This window comes from Rousettus aegyptiacus, unplaced genomic scaffold (assembly GCF_014176215.1).
Source record: "Rousettus aegyptiacus isolate mRouAeg1 unplaced genomic scaffold, mRouAeg1.p scaffold_m13_p_2, whole genome shotgun sequence".
Classification (NCBI taxonomy): Eukaryota; Metazoa; Chordata; class Mammalia; order Chiroptera; family Pteropodidae; genus Rousettus; species Rousettus aegyptiacus.
Genome location: NW_023416295.1, coordinates 33,900,208 through 33,917,140, shown reverse-complemented (window position 1 = coordinate 33,917,140; position 16,933 = coordinate 33,900,208). Strand labels below are relative to the sequence as shown.

At 37.8% G+C, this 16,933-nt stretch overlaps 1 protein-coding gene across 4 annotated transcripts in view; it reads left to right on the top strand.

Annotated features, from left to right (window-relative positions):
- Nucleotides 1-16,933, top strand: part of MYO1B (myosin IB) — a 158,491-nt gene that overhangs the window by 66,110 nt on the left and 75,448 nt on the right. For all 4 annotated transcript variants that reach the window (XM_036237858.1, XM_036237856.1, XM_036237857.1 and 1 more), the window contains exon 4: nucleotides 8,973-9,067. In XM_036237858.1, the coding sequence (XP_036093751.1) occupies nucleotides 8,973-9,067 (95 nt within the window). The remainder of the gene's footprint in view (nucleotides 1-8,972; nucleotides 9,068-16,933) is intronic.

Below are 16,933 nucleotides of genomic sequence, written 5' to 3'. Positions count from 1 at the left end.
TTCTTCTTTTGTTGCATTTTAGTTTTTGGTAAGCTCCATAGACCAAATTAATGTGTCCTCAAATGACTAAATTATTATCTATTTAGGCAGTACATGATTTCTCTGTACTGAGCACCTGAGAGTGGTGATGATAGCCTTTGTATTCTACCTGACACTTTCTGTAACACATAGAATGTTTATTGAATTAATGAATATTGAATTCTCTTAAAATTACTTCCAAGATATTTCCTCCCTTACAATCATGATATAAATTTTGGTAATAACCAGGAAGTGTTTATTATTATTATTATCGTTATTATTTTGCCAATTCACTTTCCTCCCTCCACAATTATACATGCAAGCCCAGACATTTCATTGTATATATACAATGGTATGTGTGTGTATATATGTGCGTATATCTATTTATAATCAGGCATCTCATGAGTATTTGTTTATTTCATTGAATTTTGCATCCACTCTGAAAGAGTGGCAGATCTTGCTCTCTAAAATGTGAATAGCTTTAGCTGGTCTTCCAGGCCTTTACTAAGCACCTGTTCCACTTTAGACACTGTACAAGGTACTTTATAAACACCCTCTGCAGACCCCTGTAAGGCTGGAAGTACAGAGCAAACCTTGAAGAGGTTGATAACCTTCTACTTACTGCCCGCTCCCTCTCCTCTCTGCATTCTTTTTTTACTTTGTTTTGTTTAATGAAACAAAGCAGTGTGTGCCTGGAGTTCCCATTCAGATGCCATCTCCATCCAAAGCCTTCTGCGTTAACTGTAACCAGCTCTCTTTGCGCTTCTACAGTACGTGATGCCAAAGAAGGTCTGCAGTGTCTTCTAGTGTGGCTTGGCATCTCTGTGTGACTCCCTTCTACTGGAGGGAAGCTGAGACCCCACTTCATTGAATCTTGTGTACAAACAGGCACTAGGGGGCTATCAGATCAAATGTGCTTTATATTTGAGTGTCGTAAACATGAAAGGCTCACTTAACTGAACAGTCTTAACTATCTGGGATGTGGATGTGAAGTAACCGAAATCAGAATGTGTGTTTCACAGTTAAACAAAAATGAAGACACCCAATGTTGCATATGAGGTGGCACTTTTTTAGGCTTTAAATCAGAACACAGTATCTATCTGAAAATCAGCTAGCATTTTGAGAACTTGAAATCATTCTTTTTACTTTAGTGAGTAAAATAACTCCTAAGGGTAATTAGGAAGGTATTGCGAGTAATCATCTCTCTTGGGGTAGGTATTTCCAAGATTTAGTTGCCCTTAATAAAGTCATAAAAATTAACTATGAAATTAATCGAAAGAAAATTTTGCAAAAAAGATAATTGGAAGCAATTGCTTTGGGAATTTGTTTTAATTGTATTTACCTTGAGCAGTAAGGGCTGTTCCTGTAGACTGTAAACTGTGTAATTATTTATATGAGTATGATAATAAAAGATGATTGTTAGCATTCTTTTGTTAAAAGATACTAAAAATACTTTATGAGCTTATTGAATTTGAATTAAGAGTCTGATTGTTTATTTGTTCTTTTCACTAAATGTGGTGTGTTTTATTAATTTCTGGACAGGAGAAATAACGTAATTTCCTCCTTGTTCTCTGTGTCCTCTTGGCCTGTATCCTTGTGCATGCCTTGGAGGGTTCAGATTTTGCAGCTTTCCGTGACATATCTCTCGCTAAAAAAGTCGTTTTTTCCTTTTCTGAAGGTGTTTAGGATATTGCTAACGTGTTAATTAACTTCTCACACCCCCTCTATAGGGGGAACTTAAGTTTCCTTCTTGTTCGATTTTAAGCTTGGAGAGGACAGATTCTCTTAATCATTGTCCTCAACCCACATAGTTAGTTGAGTATAGTGCCTCTAATCTCATGGGTGCTCTCGAACTCCTTGGGAACCCTGTCCTTGTGGACGTTCTCTTCTAGCCTTCACATACTCTTCCATTTTTAATAGGGGATTAATTCAAGATGGCAGAACCTTCAAGTCTCTCTAGCAACAAAGATGGATAAAGTTTAATCAGCCTCTTTGCTTTTGACTGCTTGCCAAGCCCAAAGCAGGATGCTGCCCTGTGGAGGGCTTTCCCCCTGCGGTGTTTCGTGCTCAGGGTACCATTTTCTGAAGGAAGTCCTCCACAGCACAAGGGAGTACTACTAAATTCCAAAAAGCCACTTCTAGGCCCTGAAAGCAGATGTTTCCTCTTTACTGCTTTCATATCTTAAGTCCAGTCCTTTTCCTTCCTGGCATAATTTCGTATCTCTGTATCTCAAAGCCTCTTATCTACTTCCTAATGCATGTCTCTAATACCTGGCTTTGGCAATTCACCTTCAAAAAAGAGTCACACATCTTGGCCAAGTCCAACTTCTTATCAGTCTTCAGTAGAAGGAAGGTGTTTATGGGGTCCAGTGACTCTCAGTCAGCTGGCCCTGGACTGGGTAGCCTTGAGGAACTCCATTATGATTTTGATAATGATCAGGCCCATGGGCTAAGAAGAATTTGAGTGTGCCCCAAAGCTCCTTCATCACAAAAGGATTATAAATCAAATTCCTAAAATTGTGAAAAAAGACTGAATGCTGTTTGCTCTTCGTTTTAGATTATAATCCATAACTAACTTGTGACTTTTCGAAAGAACTTTGTTTGTAAATTCTAATACTGTAAATAAGAGAATTTCTTGACTAATTACAAAGAGATTTCTGTTGTTCCTTTAAACATAAATATAACACATGTGAGCCATTTTATATACACAGAACATTCAGATACGAGATTTTTGTCCCTTGGTAGTTACATTTGACCATCAAGATGAAAAAATATTTTTGAGTGACCCATTAAAAAGTGATGAGAGACCTGATGTACATTGAGGTTGATTCCGATGATCTGTGAAATTTCACAAAAATACTGTGGTGTCTATTTTTGGAAAACCAATGTTATTCTAAAAGACAAATAAACTTTTTGTGCCGTTTTGTCATGCTCTGTTTTAAAGCCTGACTTTTGAGCTTTACTATTGTCACTTCAGAACAGATATCATCTTAAAATGATTCATCCCTGATGAGATTACTTGTGTCTTATAGCTAATAGAAACCCACCTTTTTAATTACATAGACAAAAGAAGGCAATGTAGCTACTTGTGTGTAGGAGATAAGAATGTATATGAACTTAGAAAATTTAATGTTGATAAAATCTTATTAGAAAGTGGTTTTAGCTCATGTTTAAGATAATTAAGTCTCACCTGTACGCTGCCATGTGTTATGCCATCCTTATTTTGAGATGGCAAAGTACATGCAGGGGGTGGTAATATATCTTTTTCTTATTTCCTTTTAGCCTTTATATTTTAAGTGTGACTCTTGCAGGCAGCATATAATTGGATTTTGCTTTTATATCCATTCTGACATTCTCTGCCTTTTAGTTGGAGTATTTCTCCATTAACATTTAATGTAATTGTTGATTTGGTTTAATTCAGGTCTACCATTTAATAATTTATTTTCTGTTTGTCTCCTCTGTGCTTGTTCCTCTTTTCCTGCCTTCGTTTGGATTGTTTGAATTTTTTTTAGAATTCTATTTTAATTTTTTCAGATTTTTTTTTTTGTAGCTCTTCGTGTTATTTTAGTGGTTGTTCTAGGTATTATAATATACATTCTTAACTTTTCAGGGTCCATATAGAGTTAATATTGTACTATTTTATGTAAAATATAGAAACCTTGCAATGATTTATTTAGTCTATTTTCCACTTATCTCCCCTCCCTCCCCAATTCCGTTTATTTTTATCTACTTTCCTTTTTTACTTCATGGTGTACATTTTACCCATTGCTATTAATTTTTAAGAGACGCTTACTTTTGTTTTCTATCTTTCGTTCCAAGGCGTAGGTCGTTAGGAGTACTTACCAGTATTGTGGCTATGAGGAGATCACTGTAAATTTATTAATTTACCATGTTTATATTGGCATAGGACACAGATGCAAAAAAGCTTTTCAGGATAAAAAACAATAGTTATTTGGGATAAATAACTATAAAGACTTACTTCTCCTGACGTTTTTCCTTAGGATGTGATAGTATGACTGTCTAGTGGAAGGCTGTACCACTAATTTATCAACGTGATATATTTCAAGTGGGTGAACGTTTTCTGAATTAATATGAGACATTTATAAATACACAGGTATCTGTAACAGTCTTTTACAAGGAAGCCCAACATTGTGCCTCCCCTTAAAAACATACCAAAAACCCTCAAGGTTACCGTGCAAAACACCACACATAATTTCTCCTTTTCCTTCTCTTATCTTTTCTTTTTGTGGGTTATGTCAGCCCTTGATTGGGTTCAATATCAAATTAGAAATTGGTGGAAAAGAGAGGTTAGGAATTTTTTAAAAACACATTTTTGTTACTTAGTTTTAGAAACACCCAATTTTTAGGTCTGAACTAGAAATAGGAGTGATTGTTGCTCTCAATTGTAGATAAGAATTTTGAGACTGAGCTATTTTAAGAGGGTTAAATTCCAAACCAATTTCCCTAGTGTGACTTGAAAGTATTCTAGGATTCAGGATTGAATGCAAGGGGATACCATTTTGAGAGCTTTTAAAGAAAAAGATATGAACTAAAAAGGCAGAAACAGTTATCTAAGTTTAGTAAAGTTTCTTGAGACAAATTTTGTTCTTTTATACTCTTTGGCTTATGGAAATGACAAACTAAGTTCTTGGAATGGATTTGACTGGTTTAGAGAGTGATTTTTCATGTAACTCATTAAGGGTGAACCAGAGAAACTGAAAAATAAGGGTGTGCTTGGAAGAACATAAGCTTTAGGTGGTGTTGGTAATGTATTTGGTGTCAGAGCATCTTTTCTGCTTTGCATGTAGGTGAAATAAACTTTGAAAGAAAAAGGCAGGGTGGAGGGTGCAAAGTTTTGGGAAAGTATTCCTGCCGATGCCCTCGATGACCGTGAGAGCAAGAACCACTGTGGGGACGAACATTCTGAACAGAAATAAGACGGAGGAGGAACATAAATACCAGCTAGATAATTTTGAACGTGCAACCCAACATTCCGCCCTGACTGAAAATAACAGATGAGCCCCAAACCAAACTTCTGAAACCTAAAAGCAATAGGTACAGCTGTTTGGAAACATGCAGTGAGCATAACTCGGTGTTGGGAAAGTTTGGCTCTCCACGAACAGCCGTTGAGCTGATCTGGAAATGAAGGGGAGACTTGCATTCACATGTTAGGCCGTCTCTATTCTTGGAGCTCAACTAGAGGACAGAAGAAGTGGCTAAAACCATGCTCTTGATGTGGTGGGATAAAAACCATGCTTGCCCCTTACGTTATCGTCATTATATGATAATAGACCATACATTTTTGTGTGTGGTAAAATAACAATGCTGACATGCTCACAAAATAATGTGAAGCATATGGGTCACAACTGTTTTTAAGTAAAAACTTCTCTAAAGATTTATTTAGGTTCCTTAATTACAGAGTGGTTTGGAAGACTGGCGTGTGGTTTCGGTTTACAGTTATAAATGTTGGCCTTGGTGATGGGTACGTGCTCATGTTGCCAGAGAGAAGGAGAACAAGATTGGGGTGGGGGTTTGTGTCCTTCAGGGCCCAGCCTTTTGTTATTTTTTGAAAAAGTGAAGTCAAGACCTGTGTTTATATGAAATAAGTATGATGACATTTTTACTATGCTTGAGATGGGTGTGCCAAGCCAGTTTTCCTGGTGCTTAAGTACTTTAGTTTGTAAATTTTCATGAAAATTTGAAATTAGGGCTCTCTAGAGTCCTGAAAGAATTAACTGTCCCTTTTTGCTTTTAATCTTATATTCAAGTATGCTTTCCATTAGATAAATCAAACCCAGTTTGGAGGACAGCAGTTAAATATTTCTGTTTGGAAAGACAAGAAGAAGATGTGTTCAGCTGAGGTGTTTTGGCTTGAAACAAACCCATGACAGAGTCGTAGTGAGCTTCTAAAGCCTCTTTTGTGCTTGTGTGTATGTGTGTGTTTTGGGGTATTTTCACATATACATGCTCACATACAATCATGGTTATTTATTGTTAGAAGTAATTTCGTATCATTTTTGTATAATAGATAAAGCTAAATGTTAGTTCTAGGAGCAGGGGAAAAGGCCTGACTTACCCAACCCATGAAGGGGTAGTGAATGTGTATGGTTGGAAAGTTCATTTGTATTTGTTTTCCTGGTCTTATTGCAGTGATGATTATGATAGTGGCTTCTCTGAGTTACTGTCTGGAGGTGGAAGGAGTGGGAAAGGGGAGGAAAGTTACTAAGAAATCTAAGCAGTGCTTTCCTTCCCTGCACGAAGGTCACAGAAGAAATGGATTTTCTTTTTACCATTCTTCATGGAGCTCACTCCTGTAGTGACTTTGTCAGTACTTGGAGAGAATCCACTCATTCATTCATAATTTGGTATTGGTGATATCTTATGTTTACCGCTCTGCGGGTGGCCCGGAGATGAATTAGATAGAAAGAAAGGATGTGCCCAGAGGAGCTTACACTCTGATAAGAGATATGAGGTGTGCATCACTAATTATAACACAGAATATTTCAGTCATTTATTCTGGGCTTTATCACTTTTAACGTGCTTTTATACACTTCTTTTGAATCCTCTAAACACTGTTCTCCATTTTGTACAAAGTTTAGCCAGGACGAATGACTTGCTCGAGGTCATGTACGTGGCAAGTTGTGGATTTGAGCCCAGGGAATCCCAGCCAGCATGTCGTTCTCCTCCGCATTCACTGTTTTTTTTTTGTTTTTTGTTTTTGTTTTTCAAACTGTCCCTGATGTGCAGTGGTACATAGTAGAGGGGGACACTTGTTTCCTACCTGAGGATCAAAAAACACCAGAGAAGGATGAAGCCACTTAGTGCTCTTGTGGGGTGAGCACAGCACTGGTTACTACTAGAGAATGGCTGAAAGGGGTTTGAAGAAGAGGAATACTAGCTGGACAGAAAAAGAGCAGTGTACACTGTTTATATAAACAAGGTAAACCTGTTACTTGGAAATGGCTTTTGTGCCAGATATTTTCATAATTTTTTCTTTCGATCTTTCCTTTTATATAAACATTCATTCAACGAATACACTTAGAGTATACTTATTATGTGCAGGGCATTGGATCCATTGATGTGAGGGTTGTAAGTCTCCAGGTGGTTTTCCTTGAGGGTCTCATTGTAGTCCAGGCGAAAGAGAAGATTGCAAATAATCGTAGGAGAATGAATATTTCTGGGTTCAAGTCATGAACCCAGAGAGAGAGATCACGGGCATCTGATGTCACCTCTCATCTCAGTTGGATCATTTCTCTTTGAGGAGGCTAACATTTACTTGATAGAGCTCTTCTAAGGATTAAATCCGATTATGAATATGAGAACACCTTACTCCGCTCCTAGTATTAAAAGTGCTCAGTAAATTGTCAGTATTAATGGCTCCACACACTTTCTGAAGAAAAGACTAAGTCCTTGATTGAAAGGCCCCGTGTGGTTTGGTCAGCCATATTTAAACTCTTCCTGTATCCCAGCATGCCACCAGTCTCCCAGCCTCCAGACTGGTCTCTCTCTTGTGAATCTTTGTGGCCAGATGCAGAGGCAGTGTAGTCCAGTGGTCAAGAGCAGCGGTCAGTTCTGGCTCTGTTGTGTCACACTTGGCAGCATTACCTCACTTTTTGCTGCAATTTCGTCATTTGTAAATGTGATTAATAATCGTTTGTTCTTAATAGTTTTGTTGTGATATTTAAAATGATTAAATATGAAGGGCTTGGGGACAGTGTTGGTACCTGGTCAGTGTTGCTATTTTAGCTGTAATTATTTTCTGATTACCATGTCATTGTGCCACTCCCTTGCTTATAGCCCTGCAGGGTGGCTTCCTATGATCCTGTTCTCTTTGGAGTCTGCCCATTTTCTCATCACTTATCTGGTCCTTACTTATGTATGCCTTCCAGTAACATATAACTGCTCTTAACCCTTCGCCCCGCCTCTAGGATATTTTGGCTTTTGTTTTCACCTAAAAGTCCTTTGTCTTGCTAATGAATTCTTTAAGACTGGTTTTTCTACCTTCTAAGATTCTTGAAGTATGTCTGGTTCTGCAATGTTTTACATACAATCTTTATCAGCACTTATCTTGCTGGATTTCCATTTTCAGTTCCCTGCTCTTGACTAAGAACTCTTGAAAGAAGGGCTGAGTCTTAATTATCTTTACATTCCTAGCATGTTCTTGGCATAATGTAGACTCTCAGTAAGTATTTGCTGATAAGTGAATTAGAAGAGGAACTTTACCTATAGTAAATACATTATTATAGTGTCAAAATTATTTTTCAGTTAGCTAGAAAGAGCAAAACTCATCCTATTTGTAAATTTTGAGGAGCGGTGAAGGGTCAACATCAGGAGTGGCCTTACTTGATAGGAGACCTTTTGTCATCATAGAGTACAGTTAGAAGCTTGAGGGCTTGGGAGTGGACAAGAACCATGGCAACCCATAGTACCATTTGCCTCTGGTGGACTTGACAGTTTCAGTCATTGCTTTGTGAAGGCAGTAGTTCTATATTTAGCTTAGTAGTGGTAATATCAGCTATTTGGTATTTGATAGTGTTTCTTGATGTTTGAAAAGATTTTTTTCCTTATTATTTTGAAAGTCCAGTGTATTGTCCTGAAAATCTCAACATTATCTAGCTTTGGACATGTGATATAACATTTTTCTCCTTGGTTCTCTGAATTGCCTAGATTTTAATAAAATAAACCACAAATATATCTTGTGCATTAAATAAAGTATAACTAGAGTACAGTAAATCAGTACCATTTTGATTCATTGAGAATGCATGGGAAAAGGTAACATGGGCCACAAAGAATGGATGGTTTATTTATTTAAGAATTTTAAGGAAATCAAATGTGATGTCTCGGCTTTCTATCTAAAGCATATCAGTGGCCCTGTAAGGGGACTGTAGTTACATCCCATAAACACATAATTGTGAGCTGCAGTCTAAGGATTTTTTTTCCATTACCCCCTGCAGCTTTGCCTTGTCAGATGAAGCATATAGATCCCTGCGAGATCAAGATAAAGACCAGTGTATTCTCATTACTGGGGAAAGCGGAGCAGGAAAAACAGGTAAGGCCACCACTGGATGACCTCACTTTTCTCCACTAGAAGGTAAATGCTGCACAGAATGACAGAATGACCATAGCTAAGAGAGCAGGTATGGCTCATTAGCATAAATCTGCCTAGGGCCACCAGACTCCTTTGTAGGAGCTACTGATTAAGGTCACAGAATGTTCTCTGGGAAGGACTTAGCTCTTCTCTAACGTGAAGAAGCAGGTAAACTAGCAAAGACTTCCAACCAATGTGGGTGTCTATTTATAGATTCTAGACCTTTCTAGTTCAGTCCTTGAGTATTTTGCTTTTACCTTTCCCCTGGAACCAGGGTCCGTGAGGTTTTACCCCTTCCCTAAAGAATGCCAAATTATTTGGGCTTTGGGAGGCCAAAACCACAGCTTCTCTCTCTGCTAAAAAAGTGAGTGAATGCACCAGGAAAATGCTGACTTTCACTCTAGAGTTTTCTTCTGAAGCCTAAAGAATTGAGATTTTTGTATATTTTTTTAGACAGGCTGGCCACCTCCCTATAAAACAAACCTTCAAATGGAGGGATTATCTGCTTTCTTTGTGCTTTTAATAAAAGCACTTTGCATGATTGATGATCTTGAGTGAGAAAGTGATTTTACACATGGTACCCAGCTACCTGGAAAAAGTTCAGAAGAGCTGTATTTGCTGAGTCCAAACTGTACAGGTTTAAACTGCTGTTGTCAGTGGGTTTCTTTGATGGAACTGCTGAGTCCATGAAGGAGGCAGGAGGTGGTATTTTCATAACAATTTCATCTGTTAAATGTTTTTTTTTAAAATTAAGGTATAGTTGACATGCAATAGTAAATTAATTTCAGATGTACAGCATAGTGATTCTACATTTATATACCTTTTGGTGTGATTACCTCGATATATCTTGTACCGTATACAAAATAATTTTGACATTATTGACTGTATTCCCTGTGCTGTACATTACATCCCTGTGATTTCTTTATAAAATATTTTTGTTTTATAGCTAAGGCTGGATAATTGGTAATTTCTGCTTGCCAAAGTGGGATTTAAATGTTTCCACTTAGCTTGGTAATTTAGTTGTCCATGATTTAGAGTTTACCATCCCTTGTTAGGTCATTCATCTGAACCTTTGGGTATGGGCTGTTCAAAACTCTCTTTTTTCCAACTTGATCAATGAAAATGGTAATAAGGCAAATTAAAATCTTTGTCCCCTGACAGAAAACATTTGTATGATGGTGTATCACATGCCACCTGCTCCCCCCCACCCAGTTCTTTTGTCTATATCTACAAGCCTATTCATTTGACATATCTTTCTTTTTTCTTTAAGTGCGAGGGAAGACAAGATGAAAATATGCCTAAGCCTATTAGTTTTTTTAGCTTTTTACTCATTCTTTGTCATGACTAAAGATATACTCTTTGAGGGTCTGATTATATCAAGTTGTTCCTAAGTGAGTCATCAGAAGTGGGTTGTGGTCACTGGTTTCATTAGGCTCGGCCAATTCCTCATCTCCTCTGGAACATATGTTCCAAGAAGACAGCATATCCACTATTAGCCTCGTGGAGTGAGATTCCATCTCCTGGTGGGCTCATGCATCTTTATTGAAAAACCGAGTGGAGGTTGCTAGTACTGTTTTGGAGGGTGGACGTTCATTTTTTTCCGAGAGGAAAAAACAAACATAAAACCACTTCATTCTTCTGGTAGAAATCTAGAGGCATGGGTTCATTCTTTTCGGTAGTTTTCTCTTAATATTTTTCTATTTAATAACTAGTCCTGTTGGTTTCAGTGACCCTTTCACCACTTGAAATTCTTCTCTCCCTAACGTTTTCTTCGCATCTAGTTCTTCCTAGGACCCCTTTGCCCCTGCATAACCTGGAGAATGGATAGCTGCTGCTCAGGGCTGTCACCTTTGCCTCTGGTAGGGCCATTCTGTGTGCGGCATACAAGGCTAGGTGCCACTTCAGGCAGGAAGCCAGGGAGGATGACATAGACACCCTAGAGTAGCGCTTCTCCAACCTTCCACTGTGAGCACGTGCCCTCTTCCCCAATCTGTTGCTGTCCAATACCACCACACAATGAAATAAAAGGAGACAGAATATTCAGTCTCTAATTTTTTGTTTTAGTTTCAACAGACAGAATAAACTACCAAATTGCTACAAAAACTTCTGAAATCCTACCCTTATGCGTAGAATGGTAGGTCCATGGACTAACCAGCTTTGAGGAATGCTGGTCCGGTCCTTGGATCATACTTTGAGCAGCACTGCCTAGAGGTCATTTGAAGTGTTTGTCTTATCTTTAGGCTACTGTGATTCCTAGATCTCACGATGCTGCAATTGTCCATTATCACTAAACCTCCTGGTGCTGGGAGGTGGACACTGCCCCTGTGAGCTGCTATTTTTAAATATCCATTCAACTGTACTCTTTGGTAGCTGCTAAATTCTTCCTTTTCTTTCCTAGATTCCAATAGCATCTTCTACTTCTCTGTTCCCGGAGACATTTAGAATTTTGCTCACTTATTCCCACATTTTTTACTCTTCTTTGTTTTTGGAAGCACTGGTACAAAAATTACTTCAAATTTTATTACAGTTTTAATTGTATTACATGATAAATTTGAGTAATGCATAGAATTTATATGTCGTTCGATGTCCTCGTTACATGGAGATTACCTATGGTAGAATAAAATGATGGAAAATGATTCTATATCAGTATAGTGGGAGGAATTCAGAGAGGGAGTTTAATCTTATGTCTGTGGGGAAGAGGGAGACCAGACCATTTTTGAAACATCACATTATCTTATCCACTAAAATTGTTTCTGATTACATATTGCTATTAAAAATTTTGTGTTGGTAAATGCAAGAAGAAGAGAACTAACATTTATCGAGGGCCCAGAATGTGCTATGTACTTTACATATAGTATCTCTTTTCAATAAGAGTCTTTACTTAATAGCCTATACAGAATCACCACGTGGTATCAGAGGGCTTACTTTATAAGAATTAATTTAACTAGGTTGTAAGCCCTCCTTGGCAGAGGACATACTTACACTGCAGTGTCATGTAACCCGGGCACTCAGAAAGAGGTGTGGACTCTTTGAGTTCTTTGGTGGCCCTATTTAATTCATTACTTCTGTGCTAAATTAAAAAAATTCATCATGCTTCAGAGTAGTGCCCAAGTGTTTCTAGGCAGCGAACGCACAGTTTACTGCCACGAATGCAAAAAGTTTGTGGAGAACCATGCAAGCAGTGACGGGGGCAGGGAGGCAGAACATGAGGGAACCATCATAACTACATTTTTCCGAGGACATCAGAATAAATCTGTGGGCCTGAGAAGATGATCCTGACATAAGAAAACATTATAAATTACTTGGTTTCTAATTTTACAATTACATCAGTTTCTAGGAACTCTTCAGCCATCTGCTCAAAATGTTATGAGGTCTGCCTTGCTCATTAAGACCTTTAGTTCTGAACCCCAAATGACCTTGTCCTACTTTATATCTGCGATGGTTCTCTGACTCTGTCAGTGACAGAGATGTCACTGACTTACTGTAGCCTTAACATTGATGCGTGTTTCAGAATGCCGAATATATATATACACGTGGAAGCAGAATAGCTAAGCAAACTCAAGGCCAGGATGTAGTGGGCTTTTGTTTTGTTTCTTCCTCATGTGAGAAATTCCTCTCTTGACCCACATGTTTTATGTGAATTTTCAGAGATTTCATAGTCAACTTTCAGAATCAGAGCCACTTATATATAGTTGTATTTTAATAAAAATATCGCCAGTCCTGACTCCTCTTGGAGTAAAGGCTGCATGTCTCACTGCAGGACCCATGCTTTTTGTGCCGTGAATAGAACAGTTTGCAGCTGCCTGTTGGATCAGTTTGGATGTGCTGTAGCTGGTTTATTTTGCAGCACTGCAGACTCAGGACTGCGAAAAAGGGCGTTCTTCAGTGTTGCAGAGTCCTGGTTTCATTGTACACAAACATGACCTCGTTGATTGAGGCAGTCTTTTCCTTAGGTCACTGGACAACCAGACCTATGTAATCTCAGTCCCTAGGAAAACTTGGCCATCTTAACCAAGGAGACAGAGAGGTATAGAAGTACATAAATATATCTGTGTGTATGTGTAAAATGTGTGGTTCTCTCTATATGCAACATGACAAATATGTCTTATGTAATCTACATGTGACATATATGTTACATGTATCTATGAATGCATACATGAATACCTGTTAACTCTTTGATAAATTTATTAGAGGCTCTGTGGGGGGGGGGGGGACAACAACCTCAGAATGAGCCTGCTTATATTCAGAGCTGTTTTTTGACATAGTGATTGAATCCATGTGGAGCCTGCTCAGTTAACATACACAGGTTTTGATATCTTAGCTGTGAGAGTCCCATCTTTTTGTCCTCATAGTTGCAAAACACTTTTCATGTTTGTTTTCCCTTTCTTTTGTAAAAATCATTATGTTAATTATATGATTATATAATACATGCATAATAACATATATTATTCACAACCTAGTACAAGGTACCAGAGAATATAGAGTTTAATTAGTTATCATTCTTAACTTAATTGGAATTTAAAATCCCCAGAATCATAAACTATTATCTATATACCCTTTCTGTTCTCTGTAGAAATGAATTCTGATATAGTAGCATTTTGTTACAGGCTGTTTGTTGGTTAATGCAGAATAGCTGTTAAACTCGAGAGGTTCTACCATTTTCTGGTGAGAAGAGATTTTTGCCTTTGAAAACTTTATATTTTGTCTGACTGTTGGTGAATTTTAGGATTCAAGTTACATTCAAACATATGTACACAAATTTACATTTGTAAAGTATCTATGAGTTAGAGAAAATTATGGTCTAAGAATTGATTCTAAGTAATGCTGTTACATTTTCCCAATTTTTTTTTTTTTTTACATTACATTTCCATGACTTGTAACTGGAAGTTTGTACTTTTTAATTCCCTTCCCCTTTTGCCAATTTTAAATGCAGTGTTTTTATCATGTCTAAAATGGCATTGCTTTTCAGAATTTTGAGTGCACGTGAAGAATATACCTATTTGTCTCAAATAGAATAATTTTATATTTTTACAGTATGTGAAGAACATCATCATTGAGTATGTCATTACTGGACTAATATAGTCACAGTCTACTCAAAAATATTGTTTAGGAAAACGCTTATAATTTTATGCTGTGATCGCCAAGGTCATGTTTAGTTAGTGCCTGTAATAGTCAACATAATTAAGAAACTAGACTTGGAAATATAAAGGATGATAATTAGTGATTTTCCTCGGAAGTAATATTTCTCATTCATAGATATTATTACATAAAATTTTAATTTGGATAAACATCCTAATATTTGAATAAAAGTTACATTTTATTTGAACTTTAGTACAAAAGAACCAAAAGGAAATAAAACAGAAAGCTTTATGAGATAACTGTTATTTCCTGTTTCCAGCATGGTGAGGCTTCATGAAAACAGTCCCCTAAACTTTGTTGGGCCTTGCATCTCATCCTTAGTGCCGTACTTATTTCTCTAAAGTGGTGAATATCTTATAAACTACTTAAGTTAAAGATCAAGTATTATGTCAAGAGTTGTCTCTTTTAGACAATGAGATTTTGTTTGGAGAAGATTACTCTTAATCCTGGCTTCCAAAAATAAAGTATTAAAATAAGCACAGTATTAGAATTCTTGAAGATAGATAGGAATCTGAACACAGAAACTTTTTTTAAGAAATAAGTATCCTTGAACTATATTAAAAAAATTATATCTGAATCTGAATTACTTAAATAGATTTTAAAGTTAATAAAGTATTCCTAATTTCAATTTGTTAATCCATCTTTATATCTCAGTAGATATTGTGGGTTTATATATAATTTAACAGCCAGATGATGTAAGTCAAATCTAAATTCAAAAGAAATGCTCCTGGTGCCATTTTTAAACAGAAAGTCAGTGAGAGGCCAAATTAATTCTAGCGGCCACCAGAGAATTCTGATTCTTGGTTGATTTTCCTCCCCATCCTCCAAAGTATTTTGTCCCTGGAGTTCATTTTGGATCAGAAAAAAATATTCCAGAGAATTTGGTGTGATCATATATCTGAACTTTGAGGCTTGAGGCAGCAGTGAGTTCTATAATCATTGGGACAAACAAACAGCCTGGCCTGGACTTTTAATACTTTTTGTCAATTTACCTAAAAGAAAACTTACCCTTAGAGAGAGAGAGAGAGAGAGAGAGAGAGAGAGAGAGAGAGAGAGTGAGTATGTGTGTGTTTGCCAATATTTGAGACAGTTATTTTGCCTATAAATGCTTTCAGTCTTCTAATGTTATAACAGGGGAGATATAGGCCAGAAATTTATGTCAAGAAAGAAGAATACGCACAATGTATGTGAGGCTGTAGGTGGGGGGGGGGGGGGGAGCAAAGAATGCTGCTGAGAAAGCAGAATGAAGAGAAAGAGCCCGGATGGAGGCGAGTTGCTTCAGATCCGAAACTGCAGATTGCAGTGTGAGGGTGATTCAGGAGAGGTGGCCCAGAGTTGGATGTCAGGAATTGGCTGGGAGGGCAGTCTCACTTGACCTTGAAAGGCAGAAAGCCTGGAAAGAAAATATCCCAAAAATATCCCAAAGTGACCAGAAGAAGAGTTCCAGCTTGGACTGGGGGATAGAGGGAAATGTGGCACTAAGAAGTCTAGTAAAATGTAATATATAAACTTTTGTTTATAACCGAAGCCAGGTCAGCCAGAACAGAACAACTGTAGCACGTACATACAATTCACCAGCTTTTAGGTAAACCCTGAGAACAATGGAAAATGTAGATCAGGAACTTTACACAATGTAGGTGTTAAGGGAGAATGCTCTTTGGAAGAATGGTATTGCAAAGATGAAAAGATTGATGTTTTTCAGTTACAGTCTTTAAAAAGGAACAGCAGAAACTGGGTATCACAGATCAGCAAAGAATCTATTTGTACCATTGCATTTCACAGAAAGCAAATTGGAGGAAGACCTAACTCCAGCCATTGAAGGAAGTACCCAGCCTCTCACCACAGTTCTCAGGGCTCCGTGAGATCCGTTACTTCTCCCATATTATATTTGCTAGTCCTCCAGAAGCTTCATCCTAGGCCTGTAGCACTTTATGTGACCTGCATAGATTTTTGGTGCTCAGTGGCTCCTGTTAGTCACTTTTGGGTTGCTCAAAGGCCCTAAAGCAAGTGTTGAGCAGTGCTCCCAAGGTCACATTCCAGTTCATTTTTTATTTCTTCAACAATGGAGAAAAGGTTGGTAGCCACCTGCTTCCAGGTCTGTGCAAGAGAAATGGCAGTGTAGAAATTTACCTGCATGGACTCAAAGGCAGAGGGACTCTGCCTCTACCTGGGGAAAGCTGTCTTGCTCTCAGACAGTGCCACCAGAGCAAAGACTTGAGAAAAAGCAACCAAATGAGGAGCATTTCCCAGATCCTGATTATGGAACATTAGAACCAGGACAGCTCAATGAGGAACAGATTCCATGGCAAATATAAGTTTGCGAAATGCAGCATTCTAGATTCTTTTCCAGAGTTCCACAATGCACGTGATCCTCTGAGAAGCCCTTTAAAAAGGAAGCCTGTTTCACTTCATCTAGCTCCCAGTGGCCCCCAAATTCATTTGACTTTAGACCTCATTTTTCCTGAATACCTATTAGTGTTCTTTGGAACTCAGTATTAAAAGGATCAGCATTGAGGAAGCAAATGCTGAGAGGCGACATGGACTGAGAGACCCAGATGGATGGAACCACCCCAAACAAGTTTTGTCCACCTTTGAGCTGAGAGTTCTTTGTGTGCCTCAGGTGGCCTGCTTCTTTTCGTAGTTTACCTTTCAGGGTTACTAGTGAAGCCTGTGTAAACAATAGTGCCC